Here is a 23,830-nt window from a genome sequence, read left to right as displayed (position 1 = left end):
TTGTTATAATTTAACTTATTAGTATAATTTATAAATCAATCAACTACCCACCTATTACTAATTAAACCCCTCCAAAATAATAAACCCGTCACATTATTAATGCAACAACTGTCAATGGAGTGTTTTTAAAAATTTGAGGCGAAAATAGTAAATTATCGTACATTCATGTGCCTAAATAAAAATTACTGATAAACTTAAAAGTCTGACTATGTTCATCTTAATTATTCTTACGTCTCAATTATGTGATGTTACTTCATAGGTAACTTTTTTTCAAAATAATATATTAAAGATTTTAAAACAAATCATAAATATTTATAAAATGATATTTAAAAAAGTGCATGAATTAATTCATTACTTCTTTACCTTTAATCATAAATTTCTAATTCTATCTTGAAAGAGAATCCTATTGAAAGTGTCCTTCTAAATAAGCGGCTCAATCTAAATTTAATTGGGGCTTCGATTCGAACTCGAATAATTTTGGATGTCATTTTCAGGAATCTATAATTTCATCGTGTTTTAGTAGTGTTTATGACGATTTTGATATTATAATTGGAATATTATTTGGTTAGGGTTTAGTTAGTAATGAGTGGGTTAGTGGGTTGTTTTATAAATTATATTAATAAATTAAACTATAACCAATAGTTGAACACCAAGTATTTTAAAAAATATTTAAAGAGTTTAATTTTAAAACAATCAAAGAAGTGGTCAATTTTGATCTCAAAAATGGATGATAAGTGTATTTTGGAGCCAATAGGTGGATGAAAAAATATTTTGGAGATAAAAGATAATTTTATACTATTTTCAATACTTTAAGGGTATTTTAGAACTTTTTCAGTTTGAAAAAAAAGAAAATAATGAAAATGAAGAAAGCATGAAAAAATTCTAAAGAAATCATGACTAAGCATTCAACAATAATTGAAGTAACAAGAAACTATAGGAGTAATGCTCCGACTACTAATAGGATTTGGGATGGACCTGCGACATAGACAAGAAATAGTGCCTACAGTAGAAAACAAATCTATATATCCACTCTGTATCAATTGTTGAAAAACTAGATATGTTGAATCCCCTTGATATTTTATATATAGAAAGTATTGAGGATTGCATAAGACGGTGAGAGTAATATTGTAGTATCGTAATACCAATACACCTTTTGTATCGCTTCTTTCTATAACAGCTAAGAGCTATATTTAAACATTTTGCCCCTTCACTTATAAAATAAACTGAAAATTCGAATGTGCTTTAGAAAGTCTGATTCCATGGTTGGTTATGAATTTGTTAAAACTGGCATTTTAAATAATGAAACATGGATAACTTTTAAGATTTTAAATTTAAGCTAGTATTTTATTTGAAAACCAAGTACCTTGATTTTACCTCACACTATCAACTGTAAACTCGTATGTACAACTATACAACATTTGCACAGTTGAAGATTTTTTCTAATGTCATCAGTTTCACATGACATATGAAGTCGAAGTCGAACTCGAAATCAATGCAACATGAGGAATATCCATAAATAACAGCAACATCATCTTTAATTTCATTCCTCACTTGAAAATTTCCAACAACATATAGTACAAAATTTTTATGTTTTTCTAAATATACTTCATTCCTGAAATATATTCTTGTCTAGAGATCAGATACTGGGCTAACGAATATATAACTCCAAGGAGTCCCAATATCTTAACCTTGATAATATCCGTCATCAAAACTGATGGCAAATTTAGAGGTATCGTCATCAAAGGCATAGAGTCAGACTGTTTCCTGTAGCTCCACACAAACCGATTAAAAAGGATGTGACTTGGAAATGTTAGAATCAGAAGTGCCAAATTCTTCACCGCAAATAACCAATCTGGACCTCCCACGTCTAATCCCCAACCTGCATTCCCATGCCATATATTTTCCCATATGCTATACACGGTAGTTAAAACCAAGTAAGAAGAGATGACAACTACAACTGGGAAGTACCTTTGCTTCTCCCCAAAACCCGCAACAAAATCAGAATCTTGATTAAGCAGGAGCATAATAGGTGCTAAGAAGAAAATAGCACGGTTTGAGCCACCAGTAAGATTGACGTTCAAGATCAGGCATATAGCAAAGCACATGATCGTGGCAACATTGCCAACGGCAGGCATCCAGGCACCCTCTGCAACCATTCTCTTGATTGTAAAGGATGGGACAGCAGAGGCTTTGCGTTGCTGCATGAACCTTAATCTTGGGGGAACAATAGTAGAGCTACTTTGACCTGAAAGGCCGTGTCTAACTGTACCCCTATCTGTTACCTTTTCTCGCATCAGTGAAGCCAGCTCAAACTTCACTTCAAGAGCAATAAGCATAAAAATTGCAGCATATAAACCAAGAAGAGAAGTTCTTGCACCTTCAACGGCCAGAAGGGTTGCCAGTTTGCTGTCCTCTTCCCCCATATCTTGCACTGCATTATCTCCAAGGATGCTTTTATTTATTCTGATTTGTCCCTCCAACAAATATGTTACAGGAAAGAGAGCCACAAGAAGTGCAAATACCCATGGCAGAAATTTTGTGCTTGAAGCAGATGGGAAGTGAGTGAAAACAACAAATACTGAAGTACAGACCATGGTGACGATGATGAGAGCATGGAGGATTGCAGCCTGCAGAAAATATTCTGCTGATATGTAAATTCCAAGAGAAATGCCTACAGCAATGGCGTAAAATATCCTCAATTCAACGACGTATTTGATTGGGATGGTGGAAGTAACAGAGGCCAGGGTGAGCAGAATTGCAACAATAAGCAACCATGAGGGCCATGTAGGCTTTGATGCAAAGAAGCCATAAATAGAAATGTCATCAGCAGATTGACGAGCAGCTTTAATTACAGCCGAGTGGTAAGTCCATGACAATGGGATTGGCGGCTGCATTAGGATAAACAACAAACCTGTTGCAACCACCAGCACCAAGCATCTCTTTGCAGACTGCAAGATAAAAAGAAAAAGCTCGTAACTACTTCAATCCAGTCAAGACCTCCAACTAAAGCAAACAGGAAAAGTAATCTTCTACACAAAATAAAAGGACACTTATCAGGAGGTTGCACTTCCCATGTTTGTGGTATAAGTATCCCTATTCTATGACCATGAAATGTTTGAAGAACAGTTAAAAGCAAGAAAATAACATTAAATAAGGTCTAGCAGATCAACAGAGAGGGCATTCTTAAGCAAACAGTCTCAACTTGAAGATTCACATTATTCCATTCCAATCACAATATATGAACACTCCTGGAGTTCCGGAAATCTGTATTATGCTAAAAGAAATATCCCTCTTTAAAAGGGTTCAGGGCAGAAAATCAACATGTTAAGCACATGTTCTTTTAGAGTAATGAATTTTATCTATTAACATCACTGATCTAATCATCAATGACTCTATGAAAAAAGAAAGCATATAACACAGCAACAAATTAGTTGGAGGGAATACCATAACATGTGAGAAGTGAAGAGCCACAATAGGAACACAAGCCAATCCCGTCAAGAGGAAGCAGGAGCCTAAAAGCAAACCATCAGAGGGAGGTCTACCATGCCACCATTGAAGAGCTTCAAATACTGTTTCACGACAGAACCAAACTGATAAAGCAACAACAGCAGCATGAGCATAACCTTGCCAATGTTTCATCTTTGAGGCAGTTCTTGACTTATCCCTGCAATATAAACAGACTAGGAATCTGAAAAAGGAACACAATCCTTTGTGTATGTGGGGTCTGTTTTTCTCATTGTCTTTCTCTTGGGATTGAGTTGTGGGCTACGGGTGGGGGGAGGGGAGGGGACAAGGACACATCAATCTGGATCAGGAGATACCTGTAAAGAAGCAGGGGAGGAGAAACAGCCAGGAGGAGGACAGCTGATACCCACAAAACTCCCTTTGATGTAACAAAAAGCACAGCAAGCTTTGAGGAGTATAAGCAAGTTAGGACCCAAACAGCCTTTGATCCAATGCGGTTGTCCGCGGAAAGTCTCCTCACAACCGCCAAACCAATAAATGTAGTTATGACTACCATGTAACTTGGGTACATAACATCTTCCTCCAACCCATAGTAGTAAACACTAGAGTAACTAAAGAAGCGATTTTCAATATAGCACAGCAGAAAAGCATGGCCAATCAAACCAATCTCAGTCAGAAAACGAAATTGCGCTGGGAGGATAGCTAAACCAGGAACGGCCATTGCCAGGATAACACTACCAACAATGAGCTTGCAAAAGGATTTTAAAGGCATGCCTGACATCCAAATATTTAGATCCCAATAATTGTGCATCACAAACCATATAACCATCAAGCTTCCAAGCACAACGAAAGTAAAGTATGATGAGACGCTTTTCTTCGTGAAGAAACGAGCCAGATAAAATCCTGACACTGATGGGAGTGGAACAAACTGCATATTGAAGTAAAGATCATTTGTATATGTCAAATATTTTTATTGGTTAAAAAAGTCGAATGTATAAATCACTAAAGCTCCATATAGTGAATGCCTAAGAGCTTCTCAGACACATTCAAGCAACAATTATGGCAAAGATCACACAAGCAAAAGTCTATTTATTTATTTTACAGTCTGATCACAAAGATATGCACCAAGAACTCGCCAAAATGCTTGCACGCCTTTTCATTTCAATCTCATATTATTAGCCTTAGGTTTCAATTTTATGCAGTACTGCCTAGTTGTATCTAACACTAATCAGTGAGATTATCCTTTTTCTACTTTTTGGTCCACTAACCTACATCTATTTAGTTTTAAACATAAAGCAGATACGCCATCGCAGCAAATGAAGGGGGATAAAGAAAATGAATGACTTTCTTCAAGTAGGGGTTGTCAATGGCTCTTTATAAGCTGACCGAACCAAACCAATGTTTTAGGTTTTTTATAATAAAACAATAGGTTAATATATAATTCTAACCGTACAGAATACTTTGGGTAGGTCTCTGATCTTACACAAGAAATTGCAATAATACTGAACCAAACCGAATAAATCTATCTGTATAATATAGCTAAGTTACTCGAACTCTTCACTTTTAATGCCACACTCCTGTCGACAAGACATGGGTGTGGGTGTGCGATCCCTGTACAATTTGGTCAACTGATTTGTACTTTGGCCAAAATCGATGGGAAAATCGGGATAGTTTTAAAGATTTCTATGATCAATACAAAAGTTAAGGTGAAGTTGAAGAAAATGGAATACTTTTTATATAAAGATTTCTATGTCACTCCATTTCCTTTAATCTCCCCTTCCAGGATTCTCCTCAAGTTCTCTACACAATATCTCATACTTTAGGTTTTATAACTCTATTTTTAGATATTTTAATTATTTTTATGCGAATCCTCACACTCATATCCATACATGGATCCATATCCCCGAATATTAAAAATTAGATCATGAAGATCCGCACCCATATCGGACACCTGCACCCGAGTCCGAGCAACTTAGTAATATAGCATATATTAAGGTTAGAATAACAAAGCATTAAAAATAATTACCTTGGGACTTGGGTTACAATGCAGATGGAACGACTACAAGTAGCACCTAAGCCTCGACTACTACTGAAGTTAATCTAACTTCAACAATTTTCAACAGCAATATGCCATGGTGTATTTTCTCCTCTTCTTTTCTCCTTTCCCCCTTTTATATCTTTGTGATACTAGAGTCAAATACCATGTTTCGGCCAATTTGGTAATTACCATATCTTTAAGAGCAGGTTGCACCCAAAGCCATTAGGCCAAGGGCAATGCCGCGTGGAGGTAGAAGGCCCACGGGTCGTGAACTTCTTTTCCCGGAGAAGAAGCAATGACGGTATCTGGGGAATAAGCATCGGCTAACTCTGTGCCAGCAGCCGCGGTAATACAGAGGATGCAAGCGTTATCCGGAATGATTGGGCGTAAAGCGAGCTAACCTCCCCTACCACGTTTCTATATGCCATTAGGATAAGTCAGTCTGCGCAATCCGCAATCATGAACCCGGCTCTGCACTAAAGAAAGGTGCGTCTGTATTCACTTTCATTCAGAACAAGCAACGGCTGAGCTACCGCAGAAGCCTGTGTGAACAAGCACCGAACGGTGTGAACAAACACCTCCCACCTATCCTACACATTCGATTAAGGTTGTCACTGCGAAGCTATAGTTAAGGTGCACAGGGTCTTACCGTCTAGCCGTTGGTACTCCGCATCTTCACGGAGAATTCAATTTCACCGGGTCCATGTCGGAGACAGCGGGGCAGTCGTTACACCATTCGTGCAGGTCGCTACTGCTATTACCGGCTGGCAAGGCTTGGCCCAACATTGGATTTGTTTGAAAACTACCAAGGTTTTTGCCCAAAGAAATTTCCTTTTTTTTGGAAAGGAAGGAATGCAGGGAACGACTGAGTAGGAACACACATGAATAAATGAACAAGTAAAAAATAGAAATCTAGTGGTGTACACATTATTTTTTCAGATTTAATCTTTTGGACAACAATTCTTTTATTAGCGACTCAGTAATTGTTCTAATAAAGAACAATATTTATTTTTTGTTAAAGTGTGCTTGTGCACAGCTTGCATTAATCATTATTGCAACATTTACCCTGTGAATCAACGCATTGCTTGAACATTGCAAGTATAAAAACTCATTTAGTAAAAATTGTACTCAACAAACAACTTACTAATTCATCTGTTATATTAAAGCTTGTTATGTTGCATGACAGATCAAATATCTTAATAGCAGTTCAACTCTTACGTGCCATGGACAGACATTGAAACTTAGTTATATATGGCTTTTAGTCCAAGGGATTCATTGTGTCCCCAACCGATGCATTGTACAGAAGACTCTTGCTTTCAAAACCTAGAAACTTCTATTGTCAATGACTGACCTGTCCCTGGGTTAATCAAAGGTCCATTTACCAACTCGGTTGAGAAGGGTCAATATAAGTTAAATCCAGCTTTAAGAATCCTTTATACTGAGCTTTTCATAAGCAAATATAACATCTGATAAAACCAACAAAGAAGATTACTGACAACTCTATAATTTCCAAAAAATTAAAAGACCCATTTCATAATAACAACAAGAATGAAAAATCAAACAAATAACTTTTTATTTCATCTACTATGTTAGATTAAGAAGAAGATACTGAAATGTGTATAGGAGGGAGATGGCTTGATTGATATATGTGCTTTGCCATTTACACACCTGCTACATACGTTTAGACACCGTCTCGGTGTACCACTTATGAATGAAATATGATTTATCCAAATAAATTGAACATTTACATACTCTTGAAGTTCTTGAATTAGGACCTAAAGCTTCACAAGTATGCATAACAAAGACAAGTAATATGGTCCATGCCATGCTGCTTAAAATCAATAGAGTGAAAACTACAGGATATGCTATCCTATGTTGCAGGATCTAAGACTCAAAATTTCAATGAAATCACATGTTTGTTGAAGACAGCGTTAAGAATGTTAATATTAGCCATAATGTCCACGCGGTCAAGGGGAAAGGTAAGCCCGGTGCTCAAGGCATCCCACTTTCATATAGAGTCCGAGAAAGGGCCACATAGAAGGGAGTTTACTATAGGCAATCTATCCTGACACGAGCATATTTGGTTGATTCCACAGCTTGAACTAATGATTTATAGGTCACACGGAGACAATTTTACAATGTGTTCCAAGGGAATGAGTTATCATCTCCTTATATGGTCTTGGACAATCCTCACCGCCGCATGAACTAGCTCTTGCGGTTAAGTAAGTTAGGCCCTTGATCAATTTTATTTACATGGTGTAAGCGGCATACCTAGCTCTACTGTCTTACCCAATTATGTTGTTGAAGTGTCCAGACCTAGGCGTGTGAGAGAGGGGGGTTAAGTATCTCACATTGGTCAAGGGAATCAGTTTTTTTCTCCTTATAGAGTGTTGGCAATCCTAACCTCATGATCATTTGACAGAATACACGCATAACAAGTTTAGCCCCCATAAATAGGGCAACAATAAATTAGATAAGATTATTTTGCCTAATACAAACAGTTTATGTATCCAACCTTAATTCCAGAAATTGGCATGATAGACGACGATGTAATAGAAAAAAATAAGAGCGTTAAAATGGAACATTATGGGTGTGGTAATACAATAAGAAGAAATCTGATAAAATGGAAGATCTGTACGATTGTATGATCAACAACACTACTATGAGTGTACAAGTTAGCCTTATAAATGTCCAATATATCCACAAGATGTTCATAATAAAATTCAGACTTAACATTCATATGCTACACAAATTAGCAAAAAACATCTGTGATAAAGGGCCAAGCAATACACATCGAGGTAGAATAAAAGACAATCACTACATTAACCAACAAATTCATTGGTCTTGAACTAGAAGTCCACTACCTATATGAATGCGCTAACCAATAGTTTACCAATGAGGCTGGTACAATTTACAAATTATTTGCAAATGATATTGTTTGACGAATCTAGTGAGTTGGTCCAGCAAAAGCTAAAATTATAGAGGAGCCCATTACATAAGGGCTTGAAGAAGTATGACAGAATATATGCACACAAGCTTAGCCCCCTATAAGAAAGGTGACATGAAATTAGATAAGATTATGGTGCCTAATATAAACACTTCAAATATCCAACCTTAGAAAAATGGCATGACGAAAAATAGGAGGATTGAAATGAAGTTGTGGTACGTGTGTGCTAATAGAATAGGCACAAAGGCAAATTCAGTAAAATGGAAACAATATTATATGAAAATACATGTACCTTCAAGGTCCAGATACAGAATGAGTGTTGTAAAAGTACGGATGTAAAGATTAATGTGACAGACAAATTTCTCCAGAGAGAATATGCTAGACAAATTGAAAAAAGTTATATTTGACAGTGGATACAAGTAACACTCATGGAGGTAGAATAAAAGAGAGTTGCTTGAGATGATTTGGCTATGCTCTACATAAACCTACAAACAGATCGGTCTTAAATTCGCCGAAAAAGCGAATGAAGATTCTTTAGTAAACCTACATTCTCTTGGAATCAATAACAGAACTTTGAGTATTACATACTGAAGCCAATGATTTGGATGATACCAACTTATTGAGATTACAAACTAAAACTTTGAGTATTACATACTGAAGCCAGTGATTTGGATGATACCAACTTATTGAGATTACAAACTAAGTTGTTATTTACGCTTACATTAAGTTCAGTGTTTGGTTGCTATCTCCTTGGTCATATTAGAGATTCGTGTCAATGTAGAGATTTGTACGTCATTATCAAAGCAAGTGTGAGATTTATAAGACCTTACGTTTTAGCAGATCCATGCAGTCTTAATGACATTATTTGGAATTAGAATGAAATGGGCCTGATAAAAGGGAATAGATACAGTAATTCATATATCCAATTTGGATAATACCAATTCTTTCAGATCAAAACTGAGTTGTTTCTACACTTGCATTAGATTAGTGTTTGTTTGGTATTTGATTGGTTTATGTGAATATAGAAATTTGTTTGTCAGTGTAGAAATAAGAGTGGACTTAGAGAACTTTACTTTCTAGTATATCCTACTTAGTCTTGAAGTAAAATGGGCCTTAGTAAGGGACTAGATAAAGAAGATTCACATATACGATCCTGACTAATCATAGATTGGCACCCAGCTGAATCGACTAATATTGATTGTTTGAGATTACAGAGATATAATGTGAGCAATGAAAATTTACAGCCAAGGGTCACTCATTCATTTTAAAGGCATTTAAATCGTCCAAGGGGTGCCTCATTAATCTAGGAGAAACATGATTTGTCTTATTTAAACCTTCCTTTGAAATTCTTTGGACATTTCACGTTTATCTCACGTTACATATCATTTTCCCACATAAATGAAGATCTAAAACAAAATAAAGTTGGAAAAGTTCAAGAATTTATAGTCAACAACCATATTAAATCTAGATTTAAGCTAAATTGAACATACAGGCATCTTTTCCAGCTAATACAAACTAACTACACTATTAAACTTAGGTACAAACATAATATCAGCAAAAATAGAAGTCCTTCAACAAAGAATTTTGTTTACCTATAATTAATTCACACCATGTTGAAAGGGGAAAATCTAAATTAACTTCACTAGACAGAGGAACTCAGATAACACCGTTTAGCATGGAAATGGAAAGAATAACAGAAAAGTAAAAGTTACAAAAAACAAAACATGCAAGACACATACCAGAACAGGAAACCCCACCACAATCGCTCCAGCAGCACTTACAATGACAGCTGAAGCAGTGAATCCTATTGAGCTAAAAGCATCAGAAACCATACCAAGAGCATAAGCACCAGCTGCTGCTGACCCTCCCAGCATTGTTATAGTGACAAGTAGGTAATTCAATGGTGGTGGCACTTGAATGTATCGTCCAAATGAATGGAACACAACCCTAACCTCCAAGCAAATGACAACTAAAAACAATGCAATAGCTCCATTCACCACACGAATGCTGTGCAACTGATTCTCGTTTTTAGTCACCCACCATAATCCCCCTCTCGTTGAGGCATACAGTTGAAACAAAAATGGAACGAAGAAGAGAAGAAACAGATCACAAATAGATGCCCACGAGACAAATATAACCGAGTAATGAGAGGCAATATGAAATAGAAGGGGAAAAAACAATAGATTCAACGTATGAATACAACTCTCAAGCTGCCCAAGGATTAGATTATCATCTGGAACGTGACCACCGTGATAACTAGCTTCTTGCTTCATTTTAAATGATGATAAACGAGGAACTGAGAAAAGCCAATAAAAAATGCAGTTAAACGCCATAAGATAATAAGCCGCATTAACCATACCAACTGCAGAGACTGTTGCCCAGGTGAAAACAGTAGAAGCAACTATGGGACAACATGCAAACAACAGCCGCTCAAGAGCAAGCACAATCGTAGGATACTCAATTTGAATCCACTTGAACTGAAGCGACACCCACACACCAATCAAGAAATTAGTCAAACTACAAACTGATACAGCAAGTAACCCAAGCAAAACAGAATTAAACCCCGAAAACAAGGACGAGCTGAAGAAGAAAGCAAATTGCGAAGCAATGAGTGAAAACCAAACAGCGAAGAAGGAACCAGACTTGAAACTCAGAGAATCAAGGATATAAGCTACCATAAGCCCTAACATAAGTGTAGCAACAACCGGAGTACCACCAAGGTCAAGGAGAAAACCGGCACAAGGAACCAACGCGACAGCGATTCTTGCGTTGTGAACGAACGTCGTCGGTGAGAATCGAGAATTCCTCAGAGATCTACTATTAACGGAGTTAGGGTTCCGTTCGGGACTGTAAACGCCATCGAATGAGGTGGAAAGAGAAGGTGCACTAGTAGAAGCAGATATGTATGGACGGAAAGACCGAGTATGAAGCTCCGGCGGCAACATTTTTCCGTTGACTGATCTGCCGGCCGTCGGTTCTGATCTGCTGTGTAATAAAAGGGGTTTAGCTGAATTGATGATGATGATCAGTGTGGCGTTGTGAGTGAGTGAGACAGTTGACGTGTTTGAGACTACGGCAACCGTTGGATCTTTTTTTCTCCAATTTAATTGGTCGATTCACTGATCGACCCGTTTAATAAGATCGATCCAACTTTGACCCGATCCAATTGGTGAACAAGGAAAATGGATGCCTCTTTGTATTTCTCAATGGACTTGGCATTCAATATTTCGATTTCGATTTGTTTATCTACTTTCTTTTAGTTAAGGCCATATGTTGAAGGGTATTTTAAATATAATTATAATATAATATTGAATCGAAGTTAGTTGAATTTGACAAAAATATTTATCACAGTTGAAAATCAATCGAAGAATCGAAATAAAAAATTGAAATACTTTGATTTGATTTTATGACTTTTATGTTTATTTTTGTAGTTTCTTATCCTTTGAATTTGGTTATTATATTTTTTCTTTTTGTATTCAGATTATTGTTTTACCTTGTGTTTGGATTAAGTTGATGACAATGCCGAACCATTAGTCACAACTTTGTTTTTCTCCTTGAATCTAGCTTTTGGGATCTCCAATATGTTAGATAGAGTTACCGTCGTACTAATTTGTCCTAAGTCGTAAGACTTTCCCTTGAATGATTTTTCAACTGCCTCTCTCACTAGGCCTCTTGTTGGTGGATCTGACACATTATCGCTTGACTTCACATAGTCAATCGTGATAATTCTAATAGAGAGCAGTTGTCTTACGATGTTATGTCTTCATCGTAAATGACGAGACTTCCCATTGTACATGACGCTCCCTGCCCTACCTATTGTTGCTTAACTATCGCAATATGCACAGATAGGTTCAGCTTTTTCACCAACCCTACAAAGCAATAAATTCAAATTTCATTGTGGAGTGAGCGATACATGTCTGTTTGGACGATTTCCAAGAGACTGCTCCACCAAGTATAAATACATAACCACTTGTGGATTTTACTTTATTTGACCCGGTGATCCAATTTGCATCACTATATCCTTTGACCACAGCAGGATATGTATTATAAATCATAGTAGAATATTTGTTATAATGCAAAGCATAGTGTTGTGTATGTTTTAGATATCCCAACACGTTTCTTTATCATCCAGTGAGTTTTATTCAGATTACTTGTGAAAAAACTCAGTTTGCTAATAGCACATTCTATATCTGCGTACAATTCATGATATACATCAAACTTACCAACACTCTGGTATATTCCAATTGAGAGTCACTTTCATCTTCATTTTTTTTTTGAAATGTAAGGCTTAAATCAATTGGAGTTTTGACAACATGAAATTCAAGTATTTGAACTTATCCAATTCTTTTTCAATATAATGAGATCGAGATAATGCTAGTCCCTGGGGAGTTTTGAGAATCCTAATCTCTAAGATCAAATCAACAACTCTTAAGACTTTCATATCAAATTTGTTGGACAACATGTGCTTAGTAACATTTATATCGTCAATGTCTTTACTCATTATTAACATATCATCAACATCCAGAAATACAATGACTTAATGATTCAGAATGTTTTTAATGTAAACACACTTATCACATTCGTTAAATATGAATCCATTTGCCAACATTGTTTGGTCAAATTTAACATGCCATTGTTTGAATGCTTGCTTGAGCTCATAAAGCGACTTCACAAGTCTGCACACTTTCTCTTCTTGACCAGGAACTACAAAACCTTCAGGTTGTTCCATGTAAATTTCTTCCTCTAGCTCTCCATTTAAGAAGGGTGTCTTTACATCCATACGGTGGATTTTAATATCATACACTGCTGCTAGTGCTATTAATATCCTAATTGATATTATTCTTGTTACTGGAGAGTATGTGTTAAAGTAGTCTAGACGTTCCTTTTTTCTGTATCCTTTGACGACGAGTCTAGCCTTATATTTGTGAATAGTCCCATCAACTTTCATTTTCCTTTTAAAGATACACTTTGATCCTAATGGTTTATTTCCTGGAGGAAGATCAGTCAATTCGCAAGTATGATTACTTAAAATTGATTCGATCTCCATATTGATATTGACAGCTTCTTTCCAATAAGTTGACTCAGACGAAGACATAGTTGCTTTAAATGTTTGAGGCTTATTTTCAAGCAATAATGCCATAAATACTTGTCCGAAAGAAGTGGGTTTTCCGTTGGCGAGTATTATGCGTAGGATCTTTACTAAGTAGTGTATTTTCCGTTGATTCTTCCCGTGGTCGTTTAAGTCTTTCACTTGTTGACTAACATTCAGTTTTATACAAATAAATGTGTTCAAAGAACTCTACATTATCGTCACGATCAGGGAGCACCCCGTAGAAGTAAGACAACGTACTCGACCTCTCGGAGGTCTTATACAAGCCCTTAGACATCTTTCGTTGCATCGTTATAGTAAATTTAGCAAAAAATTTAAAAACTTTCCTAGCACATCATATGCTAGAATCATCACTCTATACATATATAAATTTAAGTCATAATACATAGTTCGACTCTAAGTCTCTTTTGCTATCTTAGACCCAACATCGATAGAATAGAATAGGGACACGACCCCTTAACATCATAACATAATATTTAAGCTATTACAATACATCGAATATAAAAATGACACAGGAAATCCTTGGAACGTAAGGATCCCTTTTATTGAGCTTAGGAAACACATGTCAATCCCTTCACCTTAGAGACATCCTTTAATCATCCATAACCTACACTTTGTGTAAAAAGGTGAAGAAAAATGGTGTTGGTCAAGAATGCACTAAGTATGACAACCATGCAAAAACATGCATTTAAAGAGGACATTTTTCTTAGAAAATCATGCATCATGCCTTTTAGGTAAAGTTTGATAAAAAGTTTGATATAATAAGCACAACATAGCTCATATACTTCACATAAGCATGGTCACTATTCATAACATCACATAATGCCACATTTAACATTTCATAACAATATCTTATCTTTTACCTTAAGTCTTTAACTCCCAAGTAACCCTCTAGTAACACTTGGTGCAATGTATGAATAGTCTCTCATTCCACCATCCACACTCAAGCATTACCTTAAGGTCACCCAAGGTGAACATTCACATAACCTTCATTTACTTAAACATAGGCATTCATAGGAACATAGCATATCCTAAGGCACCTATTTCCCATATGAACTAACATGTTCTATGAATCACCTAAAAGGTTCACTTGAAGACTCACTTCAAGACCACATGCAAGTCAACACTACCGATGACATAATAGCATCATACTCATAATCTCAATCCGAGCCTACTAATGCAATATACATGTGAAGTCCCATAACCCCACACATAATAAGTTAACTCATAAAGAGACCACAAACATCATTTACTTCATACATCAACATTGCAAGTATAGTCAACTACATGCATATCAAGTAAGACCTCATCATATAGTCAACAAGCATATTAAGCGAGACCACATCATATGGACACCATAGAACTCATACTATGCATACTATTATACAAGTAGGTCAATACCATAATATCATGCATATAAGACGTATACATATTCATATACATATAGAACACCTTCCTAGAACTCCTTTCAAGAGCTACTTGTGTTAAGTCACATATTCTCACTTACACTAAGCAACTTCCCTCAGGTTATCCTAGTTAGGGTTCAATACTTACTTTCATTTTCCATTTTACTTTAGGGAAACTTTGCCTTAACCGACACTAGATCATGTGAGATAAATATGAAAACTGTTGTCATACAACCCTACACCGAAAATGGGTGCTCGACTAGACAAGGTAGAACCATACATAATAGCTTATCTATGTAAATCCACTAGCTATATCCTACTGGGGCACATAGTTATGGAACTAATAGATTGTTACTAGAAACCTTGACTTACTAGACATAGAAGTTTCCATCTTATGAGACATTGGTGAGCCTACTTTCCATCTTGGGAAGGGACTCCTCTCATTCTCAAGTTTACTCGGTGCTAAGCTAACTTCCCTTTTATTGAAAAAACCTTTATTAACTTTACTTCATAAAATAAGCCTTAGGAGATTAACTCCTCATATGCATAGCTCATAGATTATAGATGAGAATTTCTTTCATCAACCTAAATCATGTGAGAAAACCTTTCACATGGACATAACATATTCAAGCATAGTCTAGTAAGAGTACATTTGAGAATATCTTTAAAGAGACTCCCTCTTTACTAGATTATCAACATGCTTCAGTATATGCATTCTTGTGTGTGTATGTGTACTTACATGAGAGTGTGTGTATGTGTACTTACATGAGAATACCTTTCACATAAACACATTTAGAAACTACATCTATGCATACTTAAATCATATCATATACTTTCATGTTCATATCTTAATCATGCATTCATATTCATGTACATAGAGTAATCACTCTAGGAGTTATTCAATCAAGGTAGACCTGTGCAATGTATAGGGAAAGTCCCTTGCCATTGCCTACACTAGTACACCTATCAAGTCTTCCTAGTTAAGATACCATTCATGCTTCATTGACATATACTTTACATGCTTAGTAGTACATATTAATGCATATGAGAATTATCCTTTCCTTAGACACCATGAACCTATAGTAGTGATAAGCATGCATGAGGTGTAAGTTTGTGTACATAGGTCAAGATGATCACCGAATGACTATCAACACAACATTGAGGCATCCACCCTCTTAAGATCACAATACACATCCATGCATAGATCACACACCATATTACAACATAGGAGACAAGACAACTTCAACATTGTATCCAAGACTCCTAACATTGGCTAAGATCACACATACACATAGGGGTACATAGGTAGGGGTCATCTATCATTAGCACTTCATCAATGGCAGCACATAGACCAAACCTAACCATTAACAACTTCATTCAAATGTAGAAGACACCATCAACACCTAGCACATTATTCTAGATTGAAAGACTAGGTATATACTTCACATTGTTTGGTCATTATAACCACACTTCAAAATACATAACTTGCCTTCAATCCATGATAAAAACATATAGAGATTGACAAGAAAATAAACACTACCATTATAAGTGTACCATACCACACAATGTACACTACATCATCCATTCTATAGAAAGTAGAGGAATATAGGTCAAACTTACCAAATCTACAAACCTTGACCATCATTGATTAATTACCCATAATTCACCATCAATTCACATAGAAGACAGTAGTTATAATCAATTTAATATAATTGAATCATACTACAATCAACCAAACATTAAGATCACAATGCCCACGATATAGGCTAAATTGAGAAATTGGGATAATCATGGATTCATCATGAAATTGTATTGAAATTCACTTTAAAAACAGTAGATAATAATCAATTCATTATAAGCATGCTTTTGAAATCAATTTGACTAAAACCCATGGCTAGATTGAAAGATAGCTATTTTGATCATGAAATCTCTTTGAAAAGCTTTGAAGGGAACTCCTTAGATGAACGGATAACAAAGGATGAAGGATCACCATACCTTATTACATGAAGAGACCACGAAAACTTGAATAATAAAGCTTGAGAATCCATCAACATGGCTGCTCTTGAGCTTCATCTCCAATGAAGGTTTCTATAGAGGTTTTGTTTTGAGAGGGAAGGGTGAAATTTGAAGAATGAAGTCTAATTGGGGTTTTGATATTTTGACCAACTTAATACACTCAAAAATAAATAAAATAACTAATAGGGTCTATTTAGGACATGGGGTGACTTTCCCATTCACCCCTAGCATGGCGGCGTGCATGCTGCAGAGTTGGAGATTCCATCTACGTGGGGACTAAGGGATCGTCGTCTGAACGATGGGACCGTACTTTCCTTCTGTAGTTGGTGACTAAGGTTGAATTTTGGAGGATTAATCTCCCAAAACTAAGTGTGTAGCAATGCCCGTAATCAACGGGGCATAGATGGATGCACGATCCGTCATTTGCCAAGCGTAGATAGACATTGCCAAGGCAGTGTCTAGGCAGCCTTTGGGTCCTCTTCGAGGACCCCTTGGGTGGTCCTTGGGGAGTCATGCCTGGAAGTTTTGAACTTAAATTCGATTATATACATAAGGACCTTCTATATCAATTTGAACATCAAACAACACTTAAAACATGTCAAGGCACACTAGAACACACTAGCACGTCTCAAGGATAACTTTCGAACGTCATCAGACGTTTGACCTCCAAATCCTTGAAATAAAGTATGCATATTGTAAAACACTTATTCAACACATTTATACCCTTTTAGGCACATGTGAGACTCTAAGCACCTTACTTCATTTTGAGAGACCTTACATTTATATGACTCAATTATCATATTAACATGAATTTAAAGATTATCAGATTGTGAACCAAAAATTGACATGCCTTACTATTCACAACATATCCAATAAATACACAATCCACCGTTTGGATCCAATTTTCACCCTTTTGGGTAAAGAAACTTTACCTTGGCTAGACATCCCCACACTTTGAAATATATCAAGTTTTGTTCTCTTCCTTTCCACAACTCATATGCAATTGATTGTGTTTTTCTACAGGGTACCCTATTGAGTATATTCTTAGCCGTAAGGATGGCATCCCCCCACAAGTTTAACGATGAACCAAAATTGATCATCAAGGCATTCATCATTTCCTTTAATTTTCTATTTTTTCGTCCGCTAAACCATTTGACTATGGTGTATAGGGTGAAATAGTTTGATTAATAGTACCATATTCCAAAAATATCTTTGCAAAAGGAGATTCATATTCTCCACCCCAATAACTTCGAATCATTTTTATCTTTAGATTCAATTGATTCTCCACTTCATTTTTGTATTGCTTAAATGCATCAATTGATTCATTCTCAGTAGCAAATATACATGATAAAATCGAGTGTAATCGTCAATAAAAGTTATAAAATACTTTCTCCCACCACGAGATGATGTTGACTTCATATCACATATATTTGTGTGAATTAAATCTAATGGTTTGAATTTCTTGCAATGGACTTGTAAGGATGTTTAACAAACTTACTTTCACACAAATTTCACATTTTAATTTTTCGCATTCAAAATCAGACAATACTTCTTAAGTAACAAATTTTCGCAAGACTTTGTATTTATATGTCCCAAACGGGCATGCAATAAATAATTTGACTCCAATAAGTAAACATAAACAAAATTCTTATTAATACTGTCAACAACCATTACATTCAATTTGAAGAGGCTCTCATTGAGGTAGCCCTTTTCTAAGAGTATCTCATTCTTACTTATTATAGCTTTGTTACTAACTAGGACACACTTAAACCCATTCATAATTAGCAGTGTAGTAGAAACTAAATTCTTCGTAATAGTAGGAACATGCAGTACACTGTTCAAAGTCAACACCTTGCCGGATGTCATTTTTAACATTACTTCCAGTTCCTGCAATCCTTGCTGTTGCTGTGTTTCCCATGAACAAATTTTCATCGAAATTAACATGCGTGTAAGTTGCAAAGGCTTCTTTTGCAGAGCAAATATATCGAGTGGAACCTGTGTCGAGAAACCACTTCTTGGGATTTCCAACTAAGTTGCACTCCGAGATCATTGCACACAAGTCATCTGCATCTTCTATCTCTTCCACGATGTTTGCTTTGACTTTTGCCTTTGCTTTTATCTCTGTCTTTGTCCTTTCTTGGAGAACAACACTATGAAGACTTATGACCAGCCTTACCATAACTGTAACAGTTGCCCTTGAATTTCTTCTTGGTCTGTTCTGACTTTTGTCCATTGAACTTCTTTCTCTTTTTGTCTTTGGTATGAGCTTCTTCAACAATATTGACTCTAATTATTGTCGAACTCTTACGAGACTTCTTTTCGATGATTTTATTATCTTCGTCAATCTTCAGCCGAATCACAAGATCTTCAAGCTTTATTTTCTTATGCTTGTGCTTGAGAATTTTTGAAGTCGTTCCACGAAGGAGGTACTTCTCAATCATTGCAGCCACTTGAAAAACTTCATTTAATACCATATCTTGAGCAATCAGATCATGGAAAATAAGTTGAAGTTCCTGCACTTGTGATCCAACAGATTTACTATCTACCATTTTATAGTCTAAAACTTTGCGACCACAAATTTTTTCAAGCATGTATCTTCCGTCTTATATTTATTCTCAAGTTCATCCCACAACTCTTCTGAAGTTGTCATTCCACTATAGTTATATAAGTCATCCTCTAAAACACTCAAAATGTAGCCCTTGCATAGGAAGTCAGCCTATTTCCATGCTTCAATAATCATGAATTTTTTTATGTCTGGCATTTCAACAACTGGCACTAGAGTTTCTTCGTTGGTAATTTTTTGTAGACCAAGAGTGGTAAGCTAGGAAAATACCTGTTCCTGCCATCCTTTTAAATTCACACCAGAAAATTTACCCATTTTCTCTACTTGTGGTACAACAGTTCGTGTTGGTGCATCTTATAACATTATTGTTTTCATTTTTGATAAACAAAAATCGGTACACTCTTAGTAAACAATAACTTAGAATTGCAGACTTAAAGGAGTATAAAACCACAAAGGTTTTTTTCTCCACCAGAAACAGAAATAAAATAAATTAAAATAATAATTTCCTTCAGATTGATGTCAATCTATGTTTGAAGAACATAATTACTAATTCCCACAAAATACTTTGTAGAAACACGAAGTTACAAGAATTTAAGGAATCAATAAGAAAGATGAACAAAAATTAATTCAAAAAAACTAAAATATGTAAATGTATTAGTGGAAAATTAGAACATTAAAAAGATCAAGCCCACTGAATGCACAATGTATCCTTAAGTAAATTATTTTCCTGTAGAATCCGAGGTTTGATTTGGAATATGTCCTCCCTGGATATAATGATCTCAATCACTAGCGTATTGACCTAAACTCCAGTGTCAACGACACACTCAATAACAGTAAAGTACACGAAGAAACTTTGTACAAAACAAGAAGCATAAATCAGAAAAATTCATAAGGAAAAAAATTGAAGAATCAATACATTTATAGGCAAGAGGAACTGGTTCCGAAGGGTTGCAACCTTTTCAGAATTCACACGACCATTAACGAAAGTTGCAATCTTTCAAACGGTCAATTAACTAATTAATTAAAACGTTTTGGTTAATTAACAAAAAATAATCTCTTGATTGATCATTTTCAAAATCCAAAGACGAAGCCGAGCCGAGCGACGATGACGATGAGAGGAGTCCCTCTTTCCAACCCTTTTAATAATTAATAGGAGTGTTTCTATATTTAAACTCTCCTATTTTCTTTCCACCACCGACAAGGGACAAATGCCTTTTCACTAAGGCATAAGAGAACTTTTCAAGTTCCCAACTCTTCAAGTTCCTCTCTTTTAATGTTCCCTCCATTCCCATTATCTCTTGCTACATACCCAACAATATAGACCAACAGGCTGTTCGGGCGTGAGTTACCTGTTAGAATACCTTTATCAATAAATATATTCAAGCCTATCTCGCTATTATCCTCGCTAAAACTTTATGCACTTTCAACTTGATGTAGAATAATATATGGGATGGATGATAATTTATCTAGGTTTATTACTCGTTGTTAGAAACTGTTCTTTTCTTGAAACAAATATTAGAAGTTCTTTAAAAAAACTAAATTTGTGAATCTCTAAGGAAAAGTCACTGATGTATGTAAAGCTTGAATCAATTAACATTCATGAATAAGAAAAATATTTCGTCATGTGAAAAATGCATCAACATATTTGCTTTGAATACTCTTGTTTATATAATGTTTTTTATAACTGGAGTTTGAAGGTTTGAATTAGCAAGATCTTCTGTTTGTTTTCTACCGTTCCACAAACTTGGATGCAACCCTTTGTTTCCTTTGACTCTAAATGCCACGTTTTGGGTTACACTTTAAAATGTAAATATCATGTTTAAGTCGTCACAGTTAGTGTCTGTAGAGTGGATGCTATATCCCTTTGTGTCTAAATTCTAGAATCTCTACTAGGTTAGTCACATTTTTTGTTTGCCCTGTAGCATGTTACTTTTTGTTATAATTTTGCTTTGAGTCTATCGATTTGGACTTTATATGAAATAGATTTCACACACCCCAGAAATTCTATGACCTAGACTAGAGCCTCACAAATTGAATAATTATGATTCTAGATCTAAATAAGTGTAAATGACTTGTTTGAGAAGAATTACAACCAAAACGCTAAGAAACCACCATGACGTCCGGGAACTAGTGCAAGTTGAACTAGTTAACGTCTATAGGTCTTGTGAAGGTTTAACAGGGTCATATGAACTCTAAAACTTGTAAAAAGACTTTAAATAGGTAAAATGATGTATATATGGTTGAATATTCCAGATCCAACCCCCCAAGGATCGTCCTAGGGTTCCACGAAGGGACCCCACCTTTGGCCAAGCAAGCTATCAAAAGGCAACAAACAATTGCTCATGGAGGGAGCAAGTCTGCGTCGTGGACTTGGCACACCCAAGGCCAAAAATTTGGTCTTCAACGAGGAAACATTGTGAAATCGTCTTGTTCAAAAATTAATTTTGGAAAGTTCGCGGGAGCAGCTCCACGATGCGGACTTATTTCTCGATGAAAAATCTGAAATTTGAATTCGAGTTTGACTTCATTAAAAGGTCAACTTAAGTGAAGGGTCTTTTGGGTATTTTATGGGAGGTTTATATATATATATATATATATATATATATATATATATATATATATATATATATATATATTCATTCAATTTTCTCTCACAATTTCCCACTCAAACTAAATCCCCAAATCAAAAACCAAAGCTCTCCATTCTCTCCCTACCCAACCTCCATTGAAGAAGCTTTGAAGGTTGAAGAAGAAGACCATATTCTCCAAGGTTCTGCTCAAATTTCGTGGATATTCATCTTTAAGGTATGGTTTATTTCACTCTTGGGATTCTTTTCCCTAAGAGGTCCCTCCAAAAGATGATTTCTCAATCTCCCAAAACTAGGGGTTTTTCTTCTCACATGGGTCTTCTTTGAAAAACGAAATTGTGAATCAATTGTGTTGAATTATGATGAGTTATTATTTTTTTATGTATGTGTTGATGGTTAATTGATGATTTCCTATGAGTTTTCTTAGACCCACATCTTTTTTCCAATTTCATGAAAATCTTGAATTGATATGGTGAGTTGTGAAGATCATGAAACTAGATTGACTACATTGTTTTTAATTATGTTATTGCTTCTTGATTTTACCTTTTTTATGTAATTGGTTATGTATTCATGGTAATGGAAGTATGAAGGTCTTAGAAGAGACAAAGAGTTATGTTGATTGGTTCTTTTTTGGATTCAATTTTGAATTATGAGTTACTTAGATGGTAATGCTTCTATGTATAATGCGTGGTTGTGATGTTGATGCTAACTATTCCTTAACCCTAATACATTGAATTAGGGCTTGAATTAGACATGAATTATGTATTCATGTTATGATACAATTATTATATGATTGAAAGTAGTTTCTCATGCTTATAATAAAGTGTTAAGTGGAAGGTATAATGACTTGTGAAGTAGTGTCTAAAGTGAAAGAATTGTTCTCACTTGTGATGACCTATGAGTTAATATGATAAGATGTTTGCATAGGGGTCTAGAAGGGACCATTGTGAACTTGTATGATGAAATAAGATGATTACTAAAGGTAATAGATGCTTAGAACCAAAAGAGCATGTAAATTACATGGAGGTCAAATATTTTGTAAGTCCGACCTCCCACATGAGTTTCCTCACGTTAGTAAGTCTGGATTCCCAAGTAATGTGTTGTCTCATGAGATGGGAACTCCCACGTGTAACACCCCGTAGCCTACACAAACCAAAACACCAACTTTACAAAAAAAAATCTACAGGTTGAACCAGCGGTGGCATCGGCAGACTGTAGCCTGACCCACGGTCCGTACTGCACAACCATCGATAGGATCAGAAACTCTCATAAATTTCAGCCCAGAAAAATTGGTTATGTCTTGGACGATGGACGGATTTACGGACTGTAGGTCAAACGACGATCTGTAGTCCGTGACCGTCGATCGAGACCCCAATTTACCCACTCTCTGACAAGAACTACGGATGACCAGCCGGTCTGTAGGTGGACCTACGGTCCGTAGGTCTGACCATAGGGGAAAAATTTGCAGACAGTTAAGGGGAAATGTAGTTGGGTCAACTTCAAATGGTCATAACTCTTAGCAAAAATGAACTAGTTGTCCCATGACCTACCCACAGATAGATAATTGAATTAGCTTTCCATAGATATTGAGCTTGCTAAAATCAAACCTCCTAGTAAAACGTTATGCCCATTTTAGTAAAGACTTGTCGAACAGGCCCTGACGACGGAACCAACGATGGGGCGTCGGGCAGACGATG

At 35.9% G+C, this 23,830-nt stretch overlaps 1 protein-coding gene across 1 annotated transcript; it reads right to left on the bottom strand.

Moving 5' to 3' along the window:
- Positions 1-1,517: 1,517 nt before the first annotated feature.
- Positions 1,518-11,667, bottom strand: LOC101250387 (uncharacterized). The gene is made up of 4 exons (XM_004253186.5): positions 10,190-11,667; positions 3,822-4,393; positions 3,445-3,664; positions 1,518-2,948 (listed from the first exon to the last, which is right to left on the bottom strand). The coding sequence occupies exons 1-4, from the start codon at positions 11,393-11,395 to the stop codon at positions 1,596-1,598; spliced, it is 3,351 nt and encodes a 1,116-aa protein (XP_004253234.1). The 5' UTR covers positions 11,396-11,667; the 3' UTR covers positions 1,518-1,595.
- Between the last annotated feature and the right edge of the window lie 12,163 nt (positions 11,668-23,830).

Source organism: Solanum lycopersicum, chromosome 11, assembly GCF_036512215.1.
Source record: "Solanum lycopersicum chromosome 11, SLM_r2.1".
NCBI classification, from domain to species: Eukaryota; Viridiplantae; Streptophyta; class Magnoliopsida; order Solanales; family Solanaceae; genus Solanum; species Solanum lycopersicum.
This window is presented reverse-complemented; position numbering and strand designations above follow the sequence as displayed.